Source organism: Camelus dromedarius, chromosome 6 (assembly GCF_036321535.1).
Source record: "Camelus dromedarius isolate mCamDro1 chromosome 6, mCamDro1.pat, whole genome shotgun sequence".
NCBI classification, from domain to species: domain Eukaryota; kingdom Metazoa; phylum Chordata; class Mammalia; order Artiodactyla; family Camelidae; genus Camelus; species Camelus dromedarius.
The window spans coordinates 73,557,597-73,575,291 of record NC_087441.1 but is presented as its reverse complement, the minus strand read 5'-3'; the positions used below and the strand labels follow the sequence as shown (position 1 = coordinate 73,575,291).

Genomic DNA, 17,695 nt, shown 5'->3' with positions numbered 1-17,695 from the left:
TCCTTCTTCCTTCCTTCCTTTCTTCCTCCCTCCCTTCCTCCCTCCCTTCTTTCCTTCCTTCCTTCCTTTCCTTTCTTCCTTTCTTTCTTTCCTTTCTCTTTCTTTCTTTTTCTTTCTTTCTTTCCTCCTTTCTTTCTTATCTTTCCTTTTTTTTTTTTTTTTTTTACTACATAATGTCATATCCTGTTCTCCTGAGGAATAAGCATTACTAACAATCTGAGAAGGTAAGTCACGACTCAGTAGAACACAGCTCTGAGGTGAAGGAGCAGATTCAAACTCAGCTCTCTGTGTTTGGGGTCCTTAGCCCAGCTCATGAAGTTTCAAAAAAGTAAGAAAAGTTTCTTTTACTTGTTTTTGTTTGGTTTTTTTGTTTGTTTTTATTTTTATCATTATTTATTTATTTATTTATTTATTTATTTATTTATTTATTTATTTTACTGAAGTCTAGTCAGTTTACAATGTTGCATCAATTTCTGGTGTACAGCACAATGTTTCAGTTATACACATACATACATATATATTGAATGAACACTGATTTCAGATCCAAGGGCCAGATCGCTTTTATATGTAATATACATCAAATTGACTCTAAAGAATACTATATTTCATAAAAGGATTCAGTTTAACAATAAAATCACTTCTTCAGAAAATGAAGTAAAGGAATGCATGAAGCAAGATTCAAAGTAAACTTTACCTCTCAAGTTTGAAGACAACTAGTCTTCAGTGCATTTATCTAAGGTAACAGTAAAACCTGTTGAAATGTGCATTTCAGCACACGTGTGCATGTGTGACACACGTGCGTACACAAATATGTTGTTAATATGTAAATCTGCTGTCTACCAAAAAAAATTGCCATCCAATGGAGTTTCGTTTCTATTAGTACTATGTATATATAAGCTACTTCCTAAATTGCTTCACAAAATTCTACAATTGTCAAAGTAAAAATTAGGACATGTTATTTGAGCAGCCCTACAACTTTAGTATTCTACTATTACAATATTTATAGATCATTTCCTATATTTATAGATCATAACCTGGAGTGAACAGCAGAAGTGCGGAACTTGACAGGCAAATACTCATTTCCTCTTTCTTGGAAAGTGTTTGCATACGTGTGTCTTCACATTGTGGAAGAAAGGATTGGGGAAATGTCACTTCTGTAGAAGTAACACTAGAGCCAGAAGAGAGAAATGTAGGCGGAAACAAACATAATAAGTAGAAATCGGCAAATTTTCTTACCACTTTTTTTGTAGATAGCCATGTATAGAAAGTTATATTCAACATTAATTATTAAAATAATACATATGGAATTAAGACTATTTCTCAATGATTCCATTCTTCTTGTTCTTTTAAAAATGTTATTAAACATTAACCATTGAGATTCAGAGCTGGTATAAATAATACATTAATGGAACTGGAAATGCTATAAATGGTAGCCTTCTTCCCCTAGAAAAAGAGACAGGAACGGAGGCTGCTTTCCAACAATGAGTCATTTTTATTCTTTTGATTGCAATCAATTTATTGCTACCTTTCCTATTGAGATTTTTGTTTTGTTTTGTTCACTTAACATTCATTTCAACAAATGTTTCTGAAGCTCTGTTTAGACTGTGCTGGACAATTAGAAGACCAAGTCTGTATACTTGAATAACTCACAAGTCCAGTGGAGGGAGATGGAAACATAAGTGGAAAATACACTGCAATATGATAAATGCTAGAACAGAAATACAGTGTGTGCAAAGGGCCATGGGTCCAGCCAAGGGGTAGGGCAAACTGTCAGGCTCTGTGTCTTCAAGGAACAGCAGACTCAGTGTATCTTTCCACAATCTGACAGAGAGTGTGGAATCATCTTTTGTAAATATTTTTGTAAATATATTTTATAAAAATACAGATTTTATAGATATTACTTATGAAACAGACTCAGATATAGAAAACTAACTTATGGTTACCAAAGGGGAAAAGGGGTTGGGGATACACTGGGAGTTTGGGATTAGCAGATATACACTGATGTATATAAAACAGATAAACAAGGACCTACTGTATGGCACCAGAAACTATATTCAATATCTTGTAGTAACCCAATATGGCAAAGAATTGGAAAAAGAATATATATATATTCATATATATATATATGAATCACTATGCAGTGCACCAGAAACTAACACAACATTGTAGATCAACTATTCTTCAATGAAGAAAAAAGGGTGTGCAATCACGGCATTTGCAAAGGAAATAAGATCAAAGGAGGGCAAAGAGGAAGGTGAAAGGGGCCTGAAATACTAAAGAGGATAAAAAAAGCAAAGGTAGAAAGAATTAAAAACACTTAAAACTAAGAGACACACAAATTGCTCTAGATCTGTGCCTAAAAGGGCAAACACACTCACAAACACAGGTGAGATTTCACACAGGCACTTGGTGAGACTTCCCTTGGGTGGTTGATTATCAAAGGATCAGCAGAGGCAGAATGAAAAGACAAGTAAGTGTGTGTGTTCAGATTTCCTGGAATTATACAGGGATCCCAACCTCCCTTCACATAAGTAGTACCATTGATGTAAGTAGCAAACAAAGATTCCATTAAGGCTTATTATGTGACTTAAATACTCTGGTGTGGACATTTTCTGTCCAAGCTGTTTTAATTACTTATTTTAAGTGAAGTAGTAAGAAATAAGATCATATTTCACCTTTTATATTTGAGCTATATAGTCAGAATCATCTTTGGTAAAAGAGTCCTACAAGACACAATAAAGAATTATGAATAAATGTCGCACTCTCCCCAAACTTATATCTGAAAACCAAGTTAACAGCAATGTTATTTGAGTCTTCTTTTAAAAGCAGTTATATGCACTGTAGGTAGACAGTTTTTTTATTTAGTAACTCCCTGAAATAAGATATCATTATTTTTAAAAGGCTTCATTTTGTTGATTTACTTCGTTTTCAAGTTTTCACATAAAAATTGGGGAATGACAACTAACTTTCTATACTCACATAGCCCCTCAAATATGACCTTAAATAAGAAGAGACTTAAATGTACTCAAATTTAACACTTTAAGGAACATCTTTCACTAATTTACTTTTCAAATGTATTCAAGGTAACATTGGTAATTGTTGGTGTTGTCATTTCAGTGACAGTCTTCTTGCTATTTTCTGGCAATGAAATTCTTAAGTACCTGAATGTATCATTAAATTAAAAATCGTAGTAGAAATCCTATCTCAAAGTTGACATCACACTCCTAAGAGCCTACGATTTTCTCAAATATTAACTAAATATGATAATACCAATGGACACATTCAACATATTCAACATTTGGTATACCTCCAGCATCACTATTAGCGTCACATAAAACAATTCTGGGTCTGCATCTACTGAGCCTAACTTCTCTTCTGTCAAATCTGTGCCACCTCTGTGATGTAATAAATGTGGGAAATATTTCTACTCAGGGCTTCTGAGTCAGTACTTACTACAGTGAATAAAGTGGGAGTCAAAAACTATGGAGAATCATCTTGTATGTATTCCCCGATGACTTAGAGAACAGTTTATTTTTTCACAAAAAAAATAGAAACCATAAATTAATATAAAATAGAAGTGGAATTTTTAAAACTCCATTTTAGAAGCTAGGATTCCATGTTACCAAATAAAGTGAAGCTCTTTTGGAGTAAAATCAGATGGGAGAAGCACAAATGTATGCAATTATTAACTTCAAGCCTTGTGAATATCATTATGTGGCAGTTTATTTGCAATAGCATTAAATAATTCTTTCATAAGATTTTACATGTCGTTTATATCAAATATTCAAGATTTAATGTACTTTGCATAAATTTGACTGAATTAAGAGTCTGCAGATTCTCACATTCCTTTCCTACAATTCAGCATAGTTTCAAACATCTTCTTTGAATGAGGTAAGGCGTGCTATATACATACTTTATAAGAATTACTTACAGATGCATCAGCTACCATTATGTCATCACGATTACTCTTACCTTTCTGACTCATAATACCTAAACAATTACAGAGCACAAATTTATACTACAGAGAACACAGGCTGTGCAATTTTACTGATGCAGCCTATATTCTTCCCCTTTTACATTAACTTTTCTTCTTCAGTTCTATTAACGTGTTAATCTTAATACAAACGTTTATTTGTCTATGGAGGTATTTCTCATTTTGCCAGCTAATTAGCCAAAAGAAACGTACGTTCTCCCACACGACTTAAACATCTAATGTCTAAAATCACTCTTATGTTTAGTCATTCACTAAAACGAATGGCCATTTCATCCAACTTCTGTAAGTCCCAGCACTGTCTTAACCCACACTGCGTGATCATAACCAGCAAAATCTTTGAAAATCATATTTCATGTGCCCACAACAGCGTTGTTTTTGTCACTTGCTACCATTCACAAAAAAAAAAGCTTGTCAAACTGGATTCTCTTTCCACTGTCATCAGCAGTCATGTTGAAGATAAAAATCTTAAGCATTGAAGACAGAGATTTTCTGAATTTCATTAAAACAACAACAAAACAAACAAACAAAAACTAGTTCCTCGTGTTAATTGTCTTATTAGCCAGTCTGTAGCATCACACTTTCCTTGGGTACTGTAGCTTCTTATTCTAGGGGACACTAATTGGTTTTAAATGGTGTTAAATACCATCCTTGCAGTGGCAAGTGCTTCTCTGGGATTTTTACTCGAGAAAAGAACTCCTGTAATTTAAAACCACTTTGCTTTCCTCAGTCACAGCTATTAGTGAAACACTGACCTGTAGAAATCGTAAGGTTTTTCACCCTTCTCTCAATGGCATTAGTCTGTCTGCATTTGTTTTCCAACACTTCTTTTCCCCCTGTGCCTTTGCACTTCCTTAATTCCCATCCCCCAACAAATGCTTTCAGCAGAGAAATCACTGCTTTTCGCTCGTTAAGCCCTTCTCTCTCTCTCTCTCTCTCTCTCTCTCTCTCTCTCTCTCTCTCTCCCTCCCTCCCCTCACCCCCCCCTTTACAAAACCTTGGCTACCCTTAAAGAAAATTCTCCAACAACGTGTCAATTTTATAATGGCCACAAAGACAACTTCTGTTGGCGGAGGGGGAGGAAAGAGGGACTGGAGCTTGGCTGTCCCTTTCCAGACAAGGATCTTTGTGGCGATCAGAAAACATTTCCTGCATGAAAAAATCAACGCACTCTTTGGCTGCAGCGTTGGGGAGGAAGAGCGAATATGCACCAGCCGTGCCCTCAAACGAACAGAACACATGCCCTAACCTTCCAAACAGGAAAGTCGTTTTCTTAGAATCTGACAGCTTTCTTGCATCATTAAACATAACCCACTGTCTCAAATCCCCTGGCAGCTCCCCCGCGAGGGGCTGGGTGAACGCTATTAATCACTCCTGTACTTTCTCTTTTTGCCCTGCATTTCCCTTGCCCTGGTTTTCCATCTAGCTCACCCCTGACAAGCTCCCTCTCCTCCTCCTGGTTGTTGTACACCAACAAAGGACCGAGAAGATGGGGCAAAAGGCACGCCAAGGGGACATCAGGTCTGGCAGCATCCGCCTGTTTAGCTTCCGCCCTCCTCTCGCCCCCACGTGACTTCACAGCCCAGGGGACCAGAGTTTGCGCCGCCAGCGGGGTTCCCTGGACAGAAGAGCCAGCAGGCGGACTCCTCCTGGCGCAAAGCAGCCGAAACAAAACCCGGGCCTGTGGGGGAGGGGCACCCTTGTCTTCGGGGGTCAGTAAGTCATTTGGTCCTCACAGGCGCGCTCCTGACTGTGCGTCATCTTTGAGTCGCGATGCCCCAAGTTCAAACCTGGAAAGAGGTCACGGATGAGAGGGTGGGCGGGCGAGGGGAAAGGAGAGGGCAAACGAAAGGGACTTTTTCTGAGCAGGAGAGAAGTTGGCAAATGCATTCACCGTTGTCGCGTGTGTGTGTGTGTGTGTGTGTGTGTGTGTCCGTCCGCCTGCCTCTCCAGGGGCTGCAGCCTAATAAAGCACTCTTCCCCCACCCCCTCCCTCCTCACCGACCTCCAGCGCAAACTGGCTCCGTGATTTTACATCTCTTTTTCCCTGAATATTCCGCTGGCACCTCGGGGGCCTGTTGCGGAGAGCTATCCCATCCTCACCGACCCATCTCTACAATCTTGAAACGTAAAACTAAGCTTAAGAGACCTGAAGCAGTGACGATCACAAACCACATGAATCCAAAGGTGACAGGGCATAGGAGCAAAGATTACGCGTTGCCACACAGCACATCTTAGCTCCATCCCTCCCCCAGCCCCCTCTCCGCCGGCGCTTACCTTCTTTGGGCGGTCGCTTGGCCTCCCTGGTAAGATTGCAGACCTGGGTGGTTTGCAGCTCTTGGGTCAAGCAGCCCTCGGTCTGCTCATTCAGGGGTAACACCACGTTATTTAACAAAACCAGCGACTGGTCGTCGAGCCCCCACTCTCCCAAATGCTGAGGACAGGTGCATTTTGTATACATGATCCCGCAGGACTCGGTTCTCCCATTTTCTGATTTTAAGCAGCTCTCCAACCAAGTGCATAAGACATGGCAACCGAACTGGCTTGGGCTCACCTTGTTCAATACCAGAAACTCAAAAAACGATTTCTGATCTTCTTCCCCTTTTTTCTGTAATCCAGGGAAGTCGGTTGGAAAGACCCGACGTATTTGAATAAAATTTTTATCATACTGTAGAAAAACGAAAGCATTCTTGGATTCGCAGAGTTGCATTATCGAGTGATTCTTTCTTAAAAGATCCTTTATTTTTTCATGAGAAAAATGATCAAACTGATAAGCCAGGAGGGAAAAGTTAGAGCAGCTAAGGTCCTTTTTGGAAAATTTCAGGTAAATGCTATATTTGGTTGGATCTGGATTTTCCAGCGTCCAAGTGCAGTTTGTAAAGTTTTTGGGAAACATTTCACTTACAGAATACGATCCATAAATAACTCCCTTCACCAAAGTTGAACACCAGAAGTCTTGGGCAGCATTAAATCCAAACATAACCAGGAGATAGGTGGAAAATATATAAATCAGCAGGTTACGAACAGCCTTCATCCTATGTCATTTGGCCTGTAAAAATGGCAATGAAAGTAAAATGCAAGTAGGAGTCTATGCGCATTGAAAAAAAGAAACTGCTTCCAATAGTACAGCCAGCTGTTTTCAAGATTTCAGTTTAAAAAAAGAAAAAACCCTTTTTAAAAGAAGGGCAGGTGATCTTTATTTTGTAACGCCAGAGAATTATCTGTTGCTGTGTGAACAGCGCCCTCACGTGGTCGTTCACAATGGCCAAATTCTCTACATGCATTTTAAAAATAATATTCAATATATTAATAGGAATGCTCTTAACTTCTCTACCAGAATTTCCTTCAAGCGCACTATGATTCTACTGAAAGAAGAGGAAAAATAATTTTTTTAAAGTATAATAGCCTAAATGTTAATTTTTTGAAATATTGTTAACAACCTGTACCACCTTTTCTTTCCCTCAGCCGTCTGCCTGCAGTAAACATTACCACACAAAATCTAATCTGATAATCTGGGAACAGCTGTCATAATATTTCTTTGCTTTTAAACGTGAAAAGCCATTGTGATAAATGTGCGCCTCAGTGTTACAAGCAAAACTGATCATTTGTTGCAACTGGAACATCATTTCCCAAATGCTGCTACTAGTCTTTGCAGGGGCCACATTGTGAACTAACGGGAAATTCCTGTGCAGAAACACAGGTATTCACGTGGATGAACAGAATCTTTAAACCATCATCCAAGGAAGGGCAGATACATAGGGAACACTTGTTTCTGGACATTATCACTGAGAACCAGGATTTAAAACAGTCATTCCAATGTGACATGCCCTCTTGAGATACATAAAGTGGATCACTGTATTAGTATCTGTATCCAAAGGCCATGTCAGTGAAAAAATCCCAGAATCACAGGAACTGAGCTGGTTGCAGTCTTTTATTTTTTTTAATTAGGGCTATTTTATCAAGAGTTACCTACTGTAATTTAAGATTTGCACATAGTAGATAAAAGACATTAGCACTGTCTTTCCTAGCAGATTTCAATTGTCAAATTAATTGATCTCTATCCAACCCCAGCTCCAAAGCTCCTCTTTTTTACTTTCCTTTTTTTTTAAACCTTGCCTTGCATAATACAGTAAACCTTGGTTATATTTACCTCTGTAAGTTGTTATCCAAAAGTAACTTGAATATTTTTCAGCTTTAACCTTTAAGAAGTTATTTCTTAGAACAAATGACACTGCTTTTTTGTTTGTTTGTTTGTTTAGCCTTGAGCTGGGAAAAGTGATGCCAAGTTAATTTTAAAAGTCTTTAGGCTGCAGTCTCTTCCACTGTTCTGTAAACAGAGACAGACATACAGACATACATAGATAGTTAAGAGTTTTCATGTCTTTGCCTGGGTCCTCTCTGAACCAAAGGATAAAACCCTTCTTCATTGCATAACACACACCAACGCATGCACACAAAATCCAGTGACTGAAGTCCCTGAGGATAGATCTGCATTCCCCAGACCATACTTCAAATTCTATGCCTTGATATAAGCAAAAACAGCCCCAACTCTAAATCTCTGTATAGCAGCAGTTTAAAATAACATCAGAATTGCTGGGACTATCAAAACAGTGTTCTCTGAGTCAACCACGCAGCTCCATGAATAATGCATTTTTCTTCTTGAGAAAATAAAGCCAATGAACATTTAGAGGTTAAAAAATTGGGAAAGTTAGAGGAAATTCTGGAAAAAATTTCCTCTTTTTTTTTTTTTTTTTTTTTTGCTGTAGCACTTTGCAGGCAATGCAGGTCTGCGCAGTGTTCTTCAGGATAGAGTGTAGGCGTTGAGAGCCAATGTGACAATAAGTGTCTAAATTAGGAATTCCACCCATGAAAGGGGGCTTCATTTTAGAATCGGTAACTCAAAAAGAGGTCGTATCTCTTTGCCTAGTGAAATCCAGTACTTTTGCTTCCATTTCTTTGCCAGTGCAACGTCTGCATTGCTGTGCTCATCAAGGATTAGAAAGAGTGAGGAAATGGCTCTGATCGCACTTTCGAGCCTGGTCAAGAAAGCCCCCTCAACAGGATGCGCTTTATTTGAGTCATTCGGCCTTGGTGTACGGAGTCTCCTTATTTGATTATTCTAAATAATCAAAAATGAAGCACTGAACTCTGTCGCCACTCGCCTCCCACCGCCCCCACCCCGCTCCAGCCCCCGACTGCAGGGCCGGTTCAAACAATTGTATTTCTCTCTTTAAGAAAGAAAGAATGGGGTGGGGAGGGGTGCCTAAGGGCCGGCCACCCAGGTTTCAAGGATGCTGCATTTATTTATTAGTCTCCTGCTGCGAAGCAAAGCGGGGTTTAGTTTAGATCTGCTCCAAATTGATTTTCTGGGTGACACTTTAGTTTAGTCGAACATAGACGGCGCCCTCACTCCACTGATTTTTTCCCCAATAGCAGACCCACTGCCTCCCCTCATCTTAACTTCCTTTTAACCTACAATTTCCCCCCATAAAATTACCCCCACCACGCACAACCATCAGATTTTCTAGGTCTCCCTGCCTCTTCCTTCCGACCCCGCACATATCCTGCAAACCCGACTTCTCTAACTTTTCAACTGCGTCGTTTAAGTAAACGCAGACAGTCGGCTTCGCTCGCAGCCCCTCCGTCAGCCAGGGACAGCCTTGTCTTGGCTGGTCCTCCCTCCGCAAACACCCAGCGGAAAGCTCCCCGGTGACGACCCTGGCAGAGGAAAGGTGACCCCTGGACCCCCTTCCTTACCTTCCACTCCGAAAGCTCAGGGAGGCTCTTGCTCTAAGACACCAGCGCAGGCACGCGTCCCAGCAGCGGTGACGGAGAGACTCCCCTTCGGCCCCAAGCACCGTTGCCCATTTTCCCCGGCTGAGCTTCAAAAATCAGGATTTATTATTTTTTTTTAACGCACACATAAGAGAGGCAAAAGATGGGGGGAGGGAATCAAAGAGGGGGGTATGAGAAAAAAAGCCCCCAGGATCCCCGAGCCTACGCCGTATCCAACTGAATCCAACCTCCAACCGAGAGGCGGCGGCGGGGGGGCGGGGGGAAGCCCCCAAGACAGACACCAAGAAAACAAAAAAATGCAAGTGGTTTAAAAGCGAGGATTTGTTTGACCGAATCTCCCCCCACAACAAACCGATCAGCCAAGAAGCAAAGAAAGCGCTGAGACGAGAAGCGGCCGGCGGCGGCGGCGGCAGCTAAGGCAGATTTGTAGGGGCGGTGGGTTTATTACGAGAGTATTCGTGGTCGGATCGGAAGGCTCAAGCTTTTGCTTTCTCCTCTTTCCGCTCTCCTCCCTCCTCCTCCTCCTCCTCCTCCCCCCCGCAGGTACTGATGGACGGACGGCGACTAAGCAGAGGGGGGGAAAATCCTTGGCTGGTGATGTCGGAAAGCTGTTTGAATGCCCAGCGAGGAGGGAGGCGCGGGAGGGAGCGAGATAGTAAAGCTCTGTCTCGGGTGTGCGCGCCGGTGCGCGGCGCTCGCTCTCCCTGGGCGCACGAGGGAGGGGGCGCGTCCCCGAGGCGCGCGCGCGCGCCGCCGCCGTCCCGCGTGCTCGTGGGCGCGCGCGTCCCTCGCCGGCACCAGCGCGGTGCGCCCGGCGGCCGCCCGGGGCTCCCTGCGCGCACGCGGCGCCTCCCCGGAGCTCTGCGGGGCGCCGGGCGCGGGGCGCGGGGCGCGGGCGGAGGCGGGGGCGCGGAGGGAGGCAGGAGGGGCCCCGCCAGCTCCAGCCCCGGGCCGCGGTGCGCCTCCACGTCACCGCTACTCAAAACCGAGCACGTCCCCCGAGCGGTATTCTCCGCGTCTGGGAGGTCTCTGCATCCTCCGTTCCCACCATTGGGGCTGGCGGCTCCCCACTCACTGTAAGAGAAACTCCCTGGGAGGGAGGCTAGGGGGGCGCGGAGTGCGGGGAGGCGACTCCGGGGGCTGGGAAGTAAACAGTGGACTTGATCGTCTTTCTCTCTCTTTTCAGCGCGGACCTGTCGCAGCCGAAGAGCTGTCATCTCCGCCCCGGGATTCAGAGCGGATGGCTCGCCACCGCGGAGGGGGCACGTCGCAGCTCCCGAACTGCTGGTGTCCCCGGCTGGAACAACACTAGTTTTTCTCAGCGAGGCTGCAATTAGCATCTTGTTCTGGCTGATACAGGCTTTGTCAGGACCGCGGTGCGGCGACCGAGGTTGGGCATCCGCGTTGGTTTCTGCATGGCAATGGGATCTAAACTTTTGTTTTCTTAATGTCTCAGATTCTTTTCAAGTTTCCCTAGTAACAGGTTTTGGGAGGGGATGGGTGGGAAGGAAGGAGGGGAGCGGGGGGAAAAGCCATCAGATTTCTCGCTTTAGCCGGGAGAAGAGGGATAAATTTCCACCGTTCCCCACCTTAATTTTCTTGCCTCCGGGACAGTTGGCCGACAAGTATTTGATGAACTAGCTTCCAATTCGTGCTGCAAAAGGTCATTCGCCTACCGATTGTGTCTCTGCTTGTAAATGCAGTTGGTGGTTTGCAAAACAGGTGCTAAAACAGTGCGGTGATCTGGTGGGAGGAGACTGTAATGGGTAATTCATCTGAAGTGTCGAGTCTTCTAAGGGGGAGTTGCTTGAGCGGTAGGTGAAGTTGAATAAAGCAATTTTCCATCATTTTTCTCTCCCTACTTTTTCTGCATTTTTTTCTTCCTCTTGTCCCTCACCCTTGGGGCGATTGGATAGCCAAGAACGTCATTTTAAAAAGAGGATTATAGTGAACACAGGAAGGTGCCAGTGATCTTTTATACACAGGAGTTGTTTGAAATATTAAAATTGGCCCTTTACTGCTTAACACATATGAATAGGGTGACCCTCTTCAAGGCCTCTTCTGGGACAAGTGTTCAGAATAACACTCTGTAAGGGAAACAGTTAATCATTCTCCAGCCAGCAGGCTTCACCATGTTCCAGGAAAATTCACTGCTGAGAGAGCCGCCTGGGTGGCAGTTTGGTTTTGTGTCATTTTTGTTTCATTACAGTATTTGTTTTTTACTCATTTAAGAGAATGTGGAAGGAAAATAAGGTTTATATCCAGGGCATAACCCAAAACATTGTGTCTTTAGCAAACACATTTTCTCTGAAAACCAAACTACATTCAGCAATACATATTTCGTTTATTTCAACTTCTACTGAAATTGAGATTATGCCATTTGCAAGACATTTTGGTCAGTTCTGCTATTTTGCCAGGAGCAAAGATAAAGAGACTAATGATGTGCAAAAAAAAAAAATGGAGAAAAGGAGAATGTTTTGCATAATTTGTACATAAAAAGGAAACACTGTGAGGTTTAGCTATACTTTCATTCTGCATCCAATGATTTCTCACATTATCTTGGAACACCGATTGAGATGTTTCTTTAAAAACTGTGTGTGTCTCATGGCATAATGACATAAGAATAACAGCCAAAAGGGACAATTTAAAAAGCCTTAATCAGGCAAGGAAAGGATCACTCTCTCCCATTTATACTGAAGTGGAACGCAGGACTGGATTAGGGAGAAAGCCACCCTTAATAAAGCACTTCACCCTTCACTCTGTTTTCCATAACCTTCATAAATTGCAGGTTACTGAGCCAGCCTGATGGTGGTCCTGCTGAGGTGTATTTATAGCAGATGATTTGTGGATGATAAATATGCCAAGCAAGACACGGGCTCCAGTCATCCCAGGCTGGTCTGACTTCCTCCAGGAGTCAGAATCAGGAATCACAAAAAGAACCTTCCATGGAGAATCTGGTCTCTGGACCCTGACAACAGCACAATTCCAGGGCAAAGCAAGGGAGAAGCACCCTAGTAAGGTCTGCACGGTGTTCCTCGTGATAGCACCACTGACACATTGACCCGCCAACAAAAGGAGCTCAGCAGTTGACTTGCTGTAGGCAGGCTCTCTGTCCTTTCTACTGAGATTGGTCTGTGTTGTGCTTTAATGCATTTAAAATTACCATTTCAAATTATAATCATCAGCCTTCCTTGGCCTCTTTCACAAGTCCCTGTATGTGTCTGTATGTACGAAAACACATGTACACACATATACACACGATAAATACACATGTACATCCGTGCACATGTTATATGTAGTATGCATACACCCAGCTATAAATACATAATACGTACAAGTGTATTTCAGTTGTTACACATAGATTTGTTTGGGAGGATGTTTTCACTACATTGCTTTATATTTATTTCTCTTTGATAAATTATTCTAACCCCCAAATGGCCAGATTACCTGTATAAACTAATTTTCCTTTCAACAGTTTCCTTGGCAACTTTCAAAAGGACTATTGAGAAACCAGTGTTAACGCATCAAAATATAGTGTGGTATTTTCAGTTGGCCCAAGTTTGTTAAGTTAAAGTCTTTCCAGTTTGTTTCTCTAAGTTTTTATACATTTTTATTAAAAGTACTTCAGAAAAATGAGATTTCTAAGTGTAATTTATCTCTCACTTTTTCTTCTATGCTTTTTTTTTTCTTGCTATGTTTTGGTCCTACTACATTTGAAAATGACCCCATCCTCCAGGATCACGGTTTAAAATTCAGTATCAGCTACACAATTCTCAGCCTCAAAGAATAAGAATATGTTTACTCAGTTTTCATAAGTGTTTTCTCTCCTCACCCCACTCTCTCATCATCTTTCTGGTATTCCTATATTACCACATTCTAAATTTTATAACTTCTCTTCTTATGGCTTTCAGAAGCACCAGTAAGTTTGTAGAGTATTCCTTGTTCAATATGCCCTAATTTTTCAATACTTAATGTCTCCAATGTACACTAAAAAAGATCGGAAACCACTAACTCCTTCTAAAGAGGGAATTTAAATTAAATTATGGCATTTAAATTAATGTAGTAACTTCAGAGATACAAACCTTTACCTTATCATTTATGATAATCCACTAATGCTTATATATATTCTATGTTGATAAAACAAACTATTACATGATCAAGTTATGAGTACTTACATTATACTTACAATTAGCACATTTATTATGAACTGAAACAACAGCTTCTCTTTCTCCTCCTCCGCCTCCCCTTCTTCTTCCTTATTACTATTATTAAATATTGGAGTCTTTCAGGAACTTAGCTGATTCTCATCAGTCTCTAAAAACAAATTGGCCGTTTTCACTGGGACATCCCAGAATAGAAAGTACATGAAAAAAGTACTAAAAAGCAAAAGACAGAGTAGAGTAAGGGGGATGTGATACGGTGGTTATCCTGGCTTGGTTAGGCCCAACTTGCCCCATGCCAGGCACAGCCTGAGTTCCTTTTAGTTGGAAGAACGGATCTACATCCCGTTTCCATTTCTGTGTTTATGTCCCTCTATGGTGACACAAGTACAAAAACTGGTAAAAAAAAAAAAAAAAAAAAAAAAAATTTGGCTATCAATTTCCAAGGCTCCATTTGAGATTCAGGAAATGCCATAGGTAGATAAGACCCAATGTCACACTTGTGTGCTGTCAAAGCATCTTGAAAAACATGGACTTTAATAGCTCAAAATATAGGTTGGCAATTAAACAGGAATTCACTCCCAGATCCTTCCCTTGTCAGCTACTTTGTCTGCCTACATTTTTGTTATGAGTTACTATATCTATGCCACTATCTTTTATCCACAGAACTTCAAGTGAAGTAAAAACCAAGAGTCTTCTCGTTTTCCCCGAATCTGACACTGTTTATATACCTGGTCATGGACAAGATGCTGTGGACTTCAGTTTCCTCAAAGAAAAAGGTTTGAGTAAATAATTTCTAAGCGTTTTCCTGCTATCTTCTAACTAAAAGAAGGCATCTCACAAGAAATGGAAGCAATGAAAAAAATGCAACGAAGTCCAGCCTACGAAGAATGACGGAGGTTCCCCTCAAACACTGGAAACAGCTTTACTCTATGTAATTTTTAAAGCCTCCATTGTTTTACGAGCTTTACTTTCATCCCTGCTGTCATCTGCTAGTGTAAAGACAGCCCTTTATATGCTTATTCTTTCCTTGCCCTGATCATTTTTTTTTTCTGAGATTGAGTTCCCACCCTACCAGTCGTGACAACAGGAACTAAAGCTATGAGGACCAGCATGTCTGGCTTTAATCAACACTAGAGATTGAGGTCTATTAATCACCCATTATTTCTGAACTCCTGTACTTTTTCAGTCCTATTCCTGACCAGTCCTGACCCACTCACCCCTACTATTCCTCTTTCTGCCAGATTTTCTCACTTTGCCTTCTATTTTCTAAGAATTTTTTATTGAAATATTGTCAGTTTACAATGTTGTGTCAATTTCTGGTGTACAGCATAATGTTTCAGTCATACATACACATACATATATTCCTTTTCATATTCTTTTTCTTTAGAGCTTACTACAAGATATTGAATAGAGTTTCCTGTGCTCTACAGTAGAAACTTGTTGTTCATCTGATTTTGTGAGGATTATCCTTGTATTTCCAATGTAGAGATATCCTGCTGAAGTTCAGTAGGTGTCCTGTGCGACTTGGTCTGTATGCAGGTGTACTTCTTGACGTGTTCATGGGAGAGGGTGGGTACCGTGTCCTCTACTCCGCCATCTTGGCAGCCTCCCTCCCCACTTTGCCTTCTAGATCTGCTTGGTCTTGGATACCAACACACCCTCGGGCAGTCTGATGTCCCTGTACGCTCACCAGGGTCACGTGGCCTCACGCACAGGCTGAAGATCTTAACTTTCACTGGTAAGCCCACTTTCCCATTGTACCCTATGAATATTTTGTAACTTTTACTTGATCATTAAAACTTAAAGCTGCCCTTTACTTCTGATAACTTTCTGCATTCTTCTTCGATAAAACAGATGTGAGCACATAGGAACTCCCTCATCCCACATAACAAATTCTGCCAACCTACTGAGTCTTCACCCATTTTCTCCTCTTGTCTCTAGGGAGGTACTGCCTTGTCTCAGAAGCCATCCCACCTCCAGGTGCTTCAGATCTTACATCTATTGGTCCTCACACCACAAACCCCCCCTGTCTCCTAGATCTTTCTTATCAGCATACAGGTATTTTATAGCAGTGTTGCTCATCCTAAAATGGCTTTTGATCAGCAATCCCTATCCTCTGTTCCCCTTTGTAACTAACCTTTAAAAAGCAATCTGTCACATTCATTTCACGTCCTCACTTCCCTCTTTATTTCTTCTTTCACTCCAGCCTGCTTGCAGCCTCACTGTCCCCCTGGAAAAGTTCTGACCAAGGTCACCAAAGACCTTCCTGTTGCCAAGTTCAAGGATAAATATCTTTTCTCATTAGACTCCAACTTTCAGGGGCATTTTGCTCACTGAACCCGGCATTTTGAAAACCACTTCCATCTTGGTTTCTGTTTTCTCCTGCTCTCCTAGGCATCACTAACTTTCCATACTCTTTAACTGGGTCTTTTTCTCCATGACCTTGAAATGTCACCTCCTTAGAGATCAATGTTGGATCTACTTCTCTCCATTTCTCTGCCATCTCTTTCTTGGTGATCTAACACATTCCCTGATAGCAAATATCACTGGAAGAATGTAGACATACACACATACATAGAAACAAATGAACACACACACTTATATAGAAACACACAGGCACACACAGATATATTTCTTTAGCCAGGAACTCTCTTCTGAGCGCTGGATTTTCATATAATCAGTTGTCTAATGACAGCTGTACTCAAGATGTTGTGCAGCCATCTCAGATTTAAGTAACCAAACAAGACTCCTGGTTACCCCCAAAGAAACGTGTTTCCCCTCAGTCTTTCCATCTTCACACTGTGCACCCAGCTATGCAACCTGCAGGCGTCGGAATTATGCTGGTGCCTCGTTTTTTTCCCATTCTTCAGTCCAGCCTCTGGATGAGTGCTGCCTGTTCCACTTTGTATTGGTTTGCTAGGCCTATAACACAGGCTATCGCATGCTGGGTGGCTTCAACAACATAAATACATCTTCTCACAGTTCTGGAGGTTACAAGTCCAAGATCAAGGTGTGGGTAGGGTTGATTTCCTGAAGTCTCTCCTTGGCTTGCAGATGGCCACCCTCTTTGTTTCGTCACATGATGGCCCCTCTGTGCCTAGCACCTCTGTGTCTCTCTGTGTGTCCTAATCTCTTTTTATAAGGACATCAAGCAGATTGGATGAGGGCCCACCTTAGTGACCTTATGTTAACTTAATCACCTTTTTAAGACCCTCTCTCCAAATATAGTCATGATCTGTGGTACTGAGACTTACAGATTCAACATATAGGCATTTTGAGGGGACGTTATTCAAACCGTAACACATCCTAAACACATGTGTCTCAAATCTGGCCAATTCTTTCCCTTTTCACTTACATCTTTCTTTCCCAGAGCTTGGCGTTTTTTGCCTAGTTGACTGTGATAGCCTTCTACCTGGCCTGAAATGTTCCTTGTTAATCCACCTTCAATCAATCATGCTCAAGGCAAAAAAAAAAGGTGTGTTTTTTAAAATGGATTGAAAATATTTTTTTTAACTCTTCTCATGGCACACAGAATAAATCCAAACCCTTCGTCATGGCCTACAGGGCCCACATCATGTGACTTCTGTTTCCCTTCATCCTGCACGTTTTTGCTTACTTCCTCTGTCTCAAGGGTACCAGTTCTTTTCCTTTCCTTGCACCCTTCCCATGTAAGGAATGGACTTCCCTTCTCTTGGCATTGGGATAACTCTCCTTGGCCTGTCTTTTTCTCAGGTTCCATCTTGAA

The 17,695-nt window shown here is 41.8% G+C and overlaps 2 protein-coding genes across 6 annotated transcripts in view; one reads left to right on the top strand and one right to left on the bottom strand.

The window, feature by feature from the left end:
* Nucleotides 1–10,473, bottom strand: part of ADGRB3 (adhesion G protein-coupled receptor B3) — a 686,067-nt gene extending 675,594 nt beyond the window's left edge. For 2 of the 5 annotated variants that reach the window (XM_064486947.1, XM_064486950.1), the window contains exons 1-3: nucleotides 9,749–10,472; nucleotides 8,142–8,318; nucleotides 6,269–7,040 (exon numbers count right to left, since the gene is read on the bottom strand). In XM_064486947.1, the coding sequence (XP_064343017.1) occupies nucleotides 6,269–7,025 (757 nt within the window). In that variant the 5' untranslated portion in view covers nucleotides 7,026–7,040; nucleotides 8,142–8,318; nucleotides 9,749–10,472. Of the gene's footprint in view, nucleotides 1–6,268; nucleotides 7,041–8,141; nucleotides 8,319–9,748 lie in introns of those variants that run through there. The other 3 variants (XM_064486949.1, XM_064486948.1, XM_064486952.1) reach the window with 3 other exon arrangements.
* LOC116154501 (uncharacterized) lies at nucleotides 10,385–11,832 on the top strand. Its single transcript, XM_064486430.1, has 3 exons — nucleotides 10,385–10,511; nucleotides 10,589–10,863; nucleotides 10,974–11,832. Exons 1-3 carry the CDS (start codon nucleotides 10,385–10,387, stop codon nucleotides 11,097–11,099), a joined length of 528 nt encoding a protein of 175 aa, XP_064342500.1. The 3' UTR covers nucleotides 11,100–11,832.
* Nucleotides 11,833–17,695: the final 5,863 nt, after the last annotated feature.

Excerpts from the sequence above, each read along its gene's own strand:
- LOC116154501 (XM_064486430.1), top strand. The coding sequence starts at position 10,385 with ATGTCGGAAAGCTGTTTGAATGCCCAGCGAGGAGGGAGGCGCGGGAGG. Across the intron at positions 10,512-10,588 it reads CTGGGCGCACGAGGGAGGGG|CGCGGTGCGCCCGGCGGCCG; the intron begins GCGCGTCCCCGA and ends CGCCGGCACCAG. Across the intron at positions 10,864-10,973 it reads CTGGCGGCTCCCCACTCACT|CGCGGACCTGTCGCAGCCGA; the intron begins GTAAGAGAAACT and ends CTCTCTTTTCAG.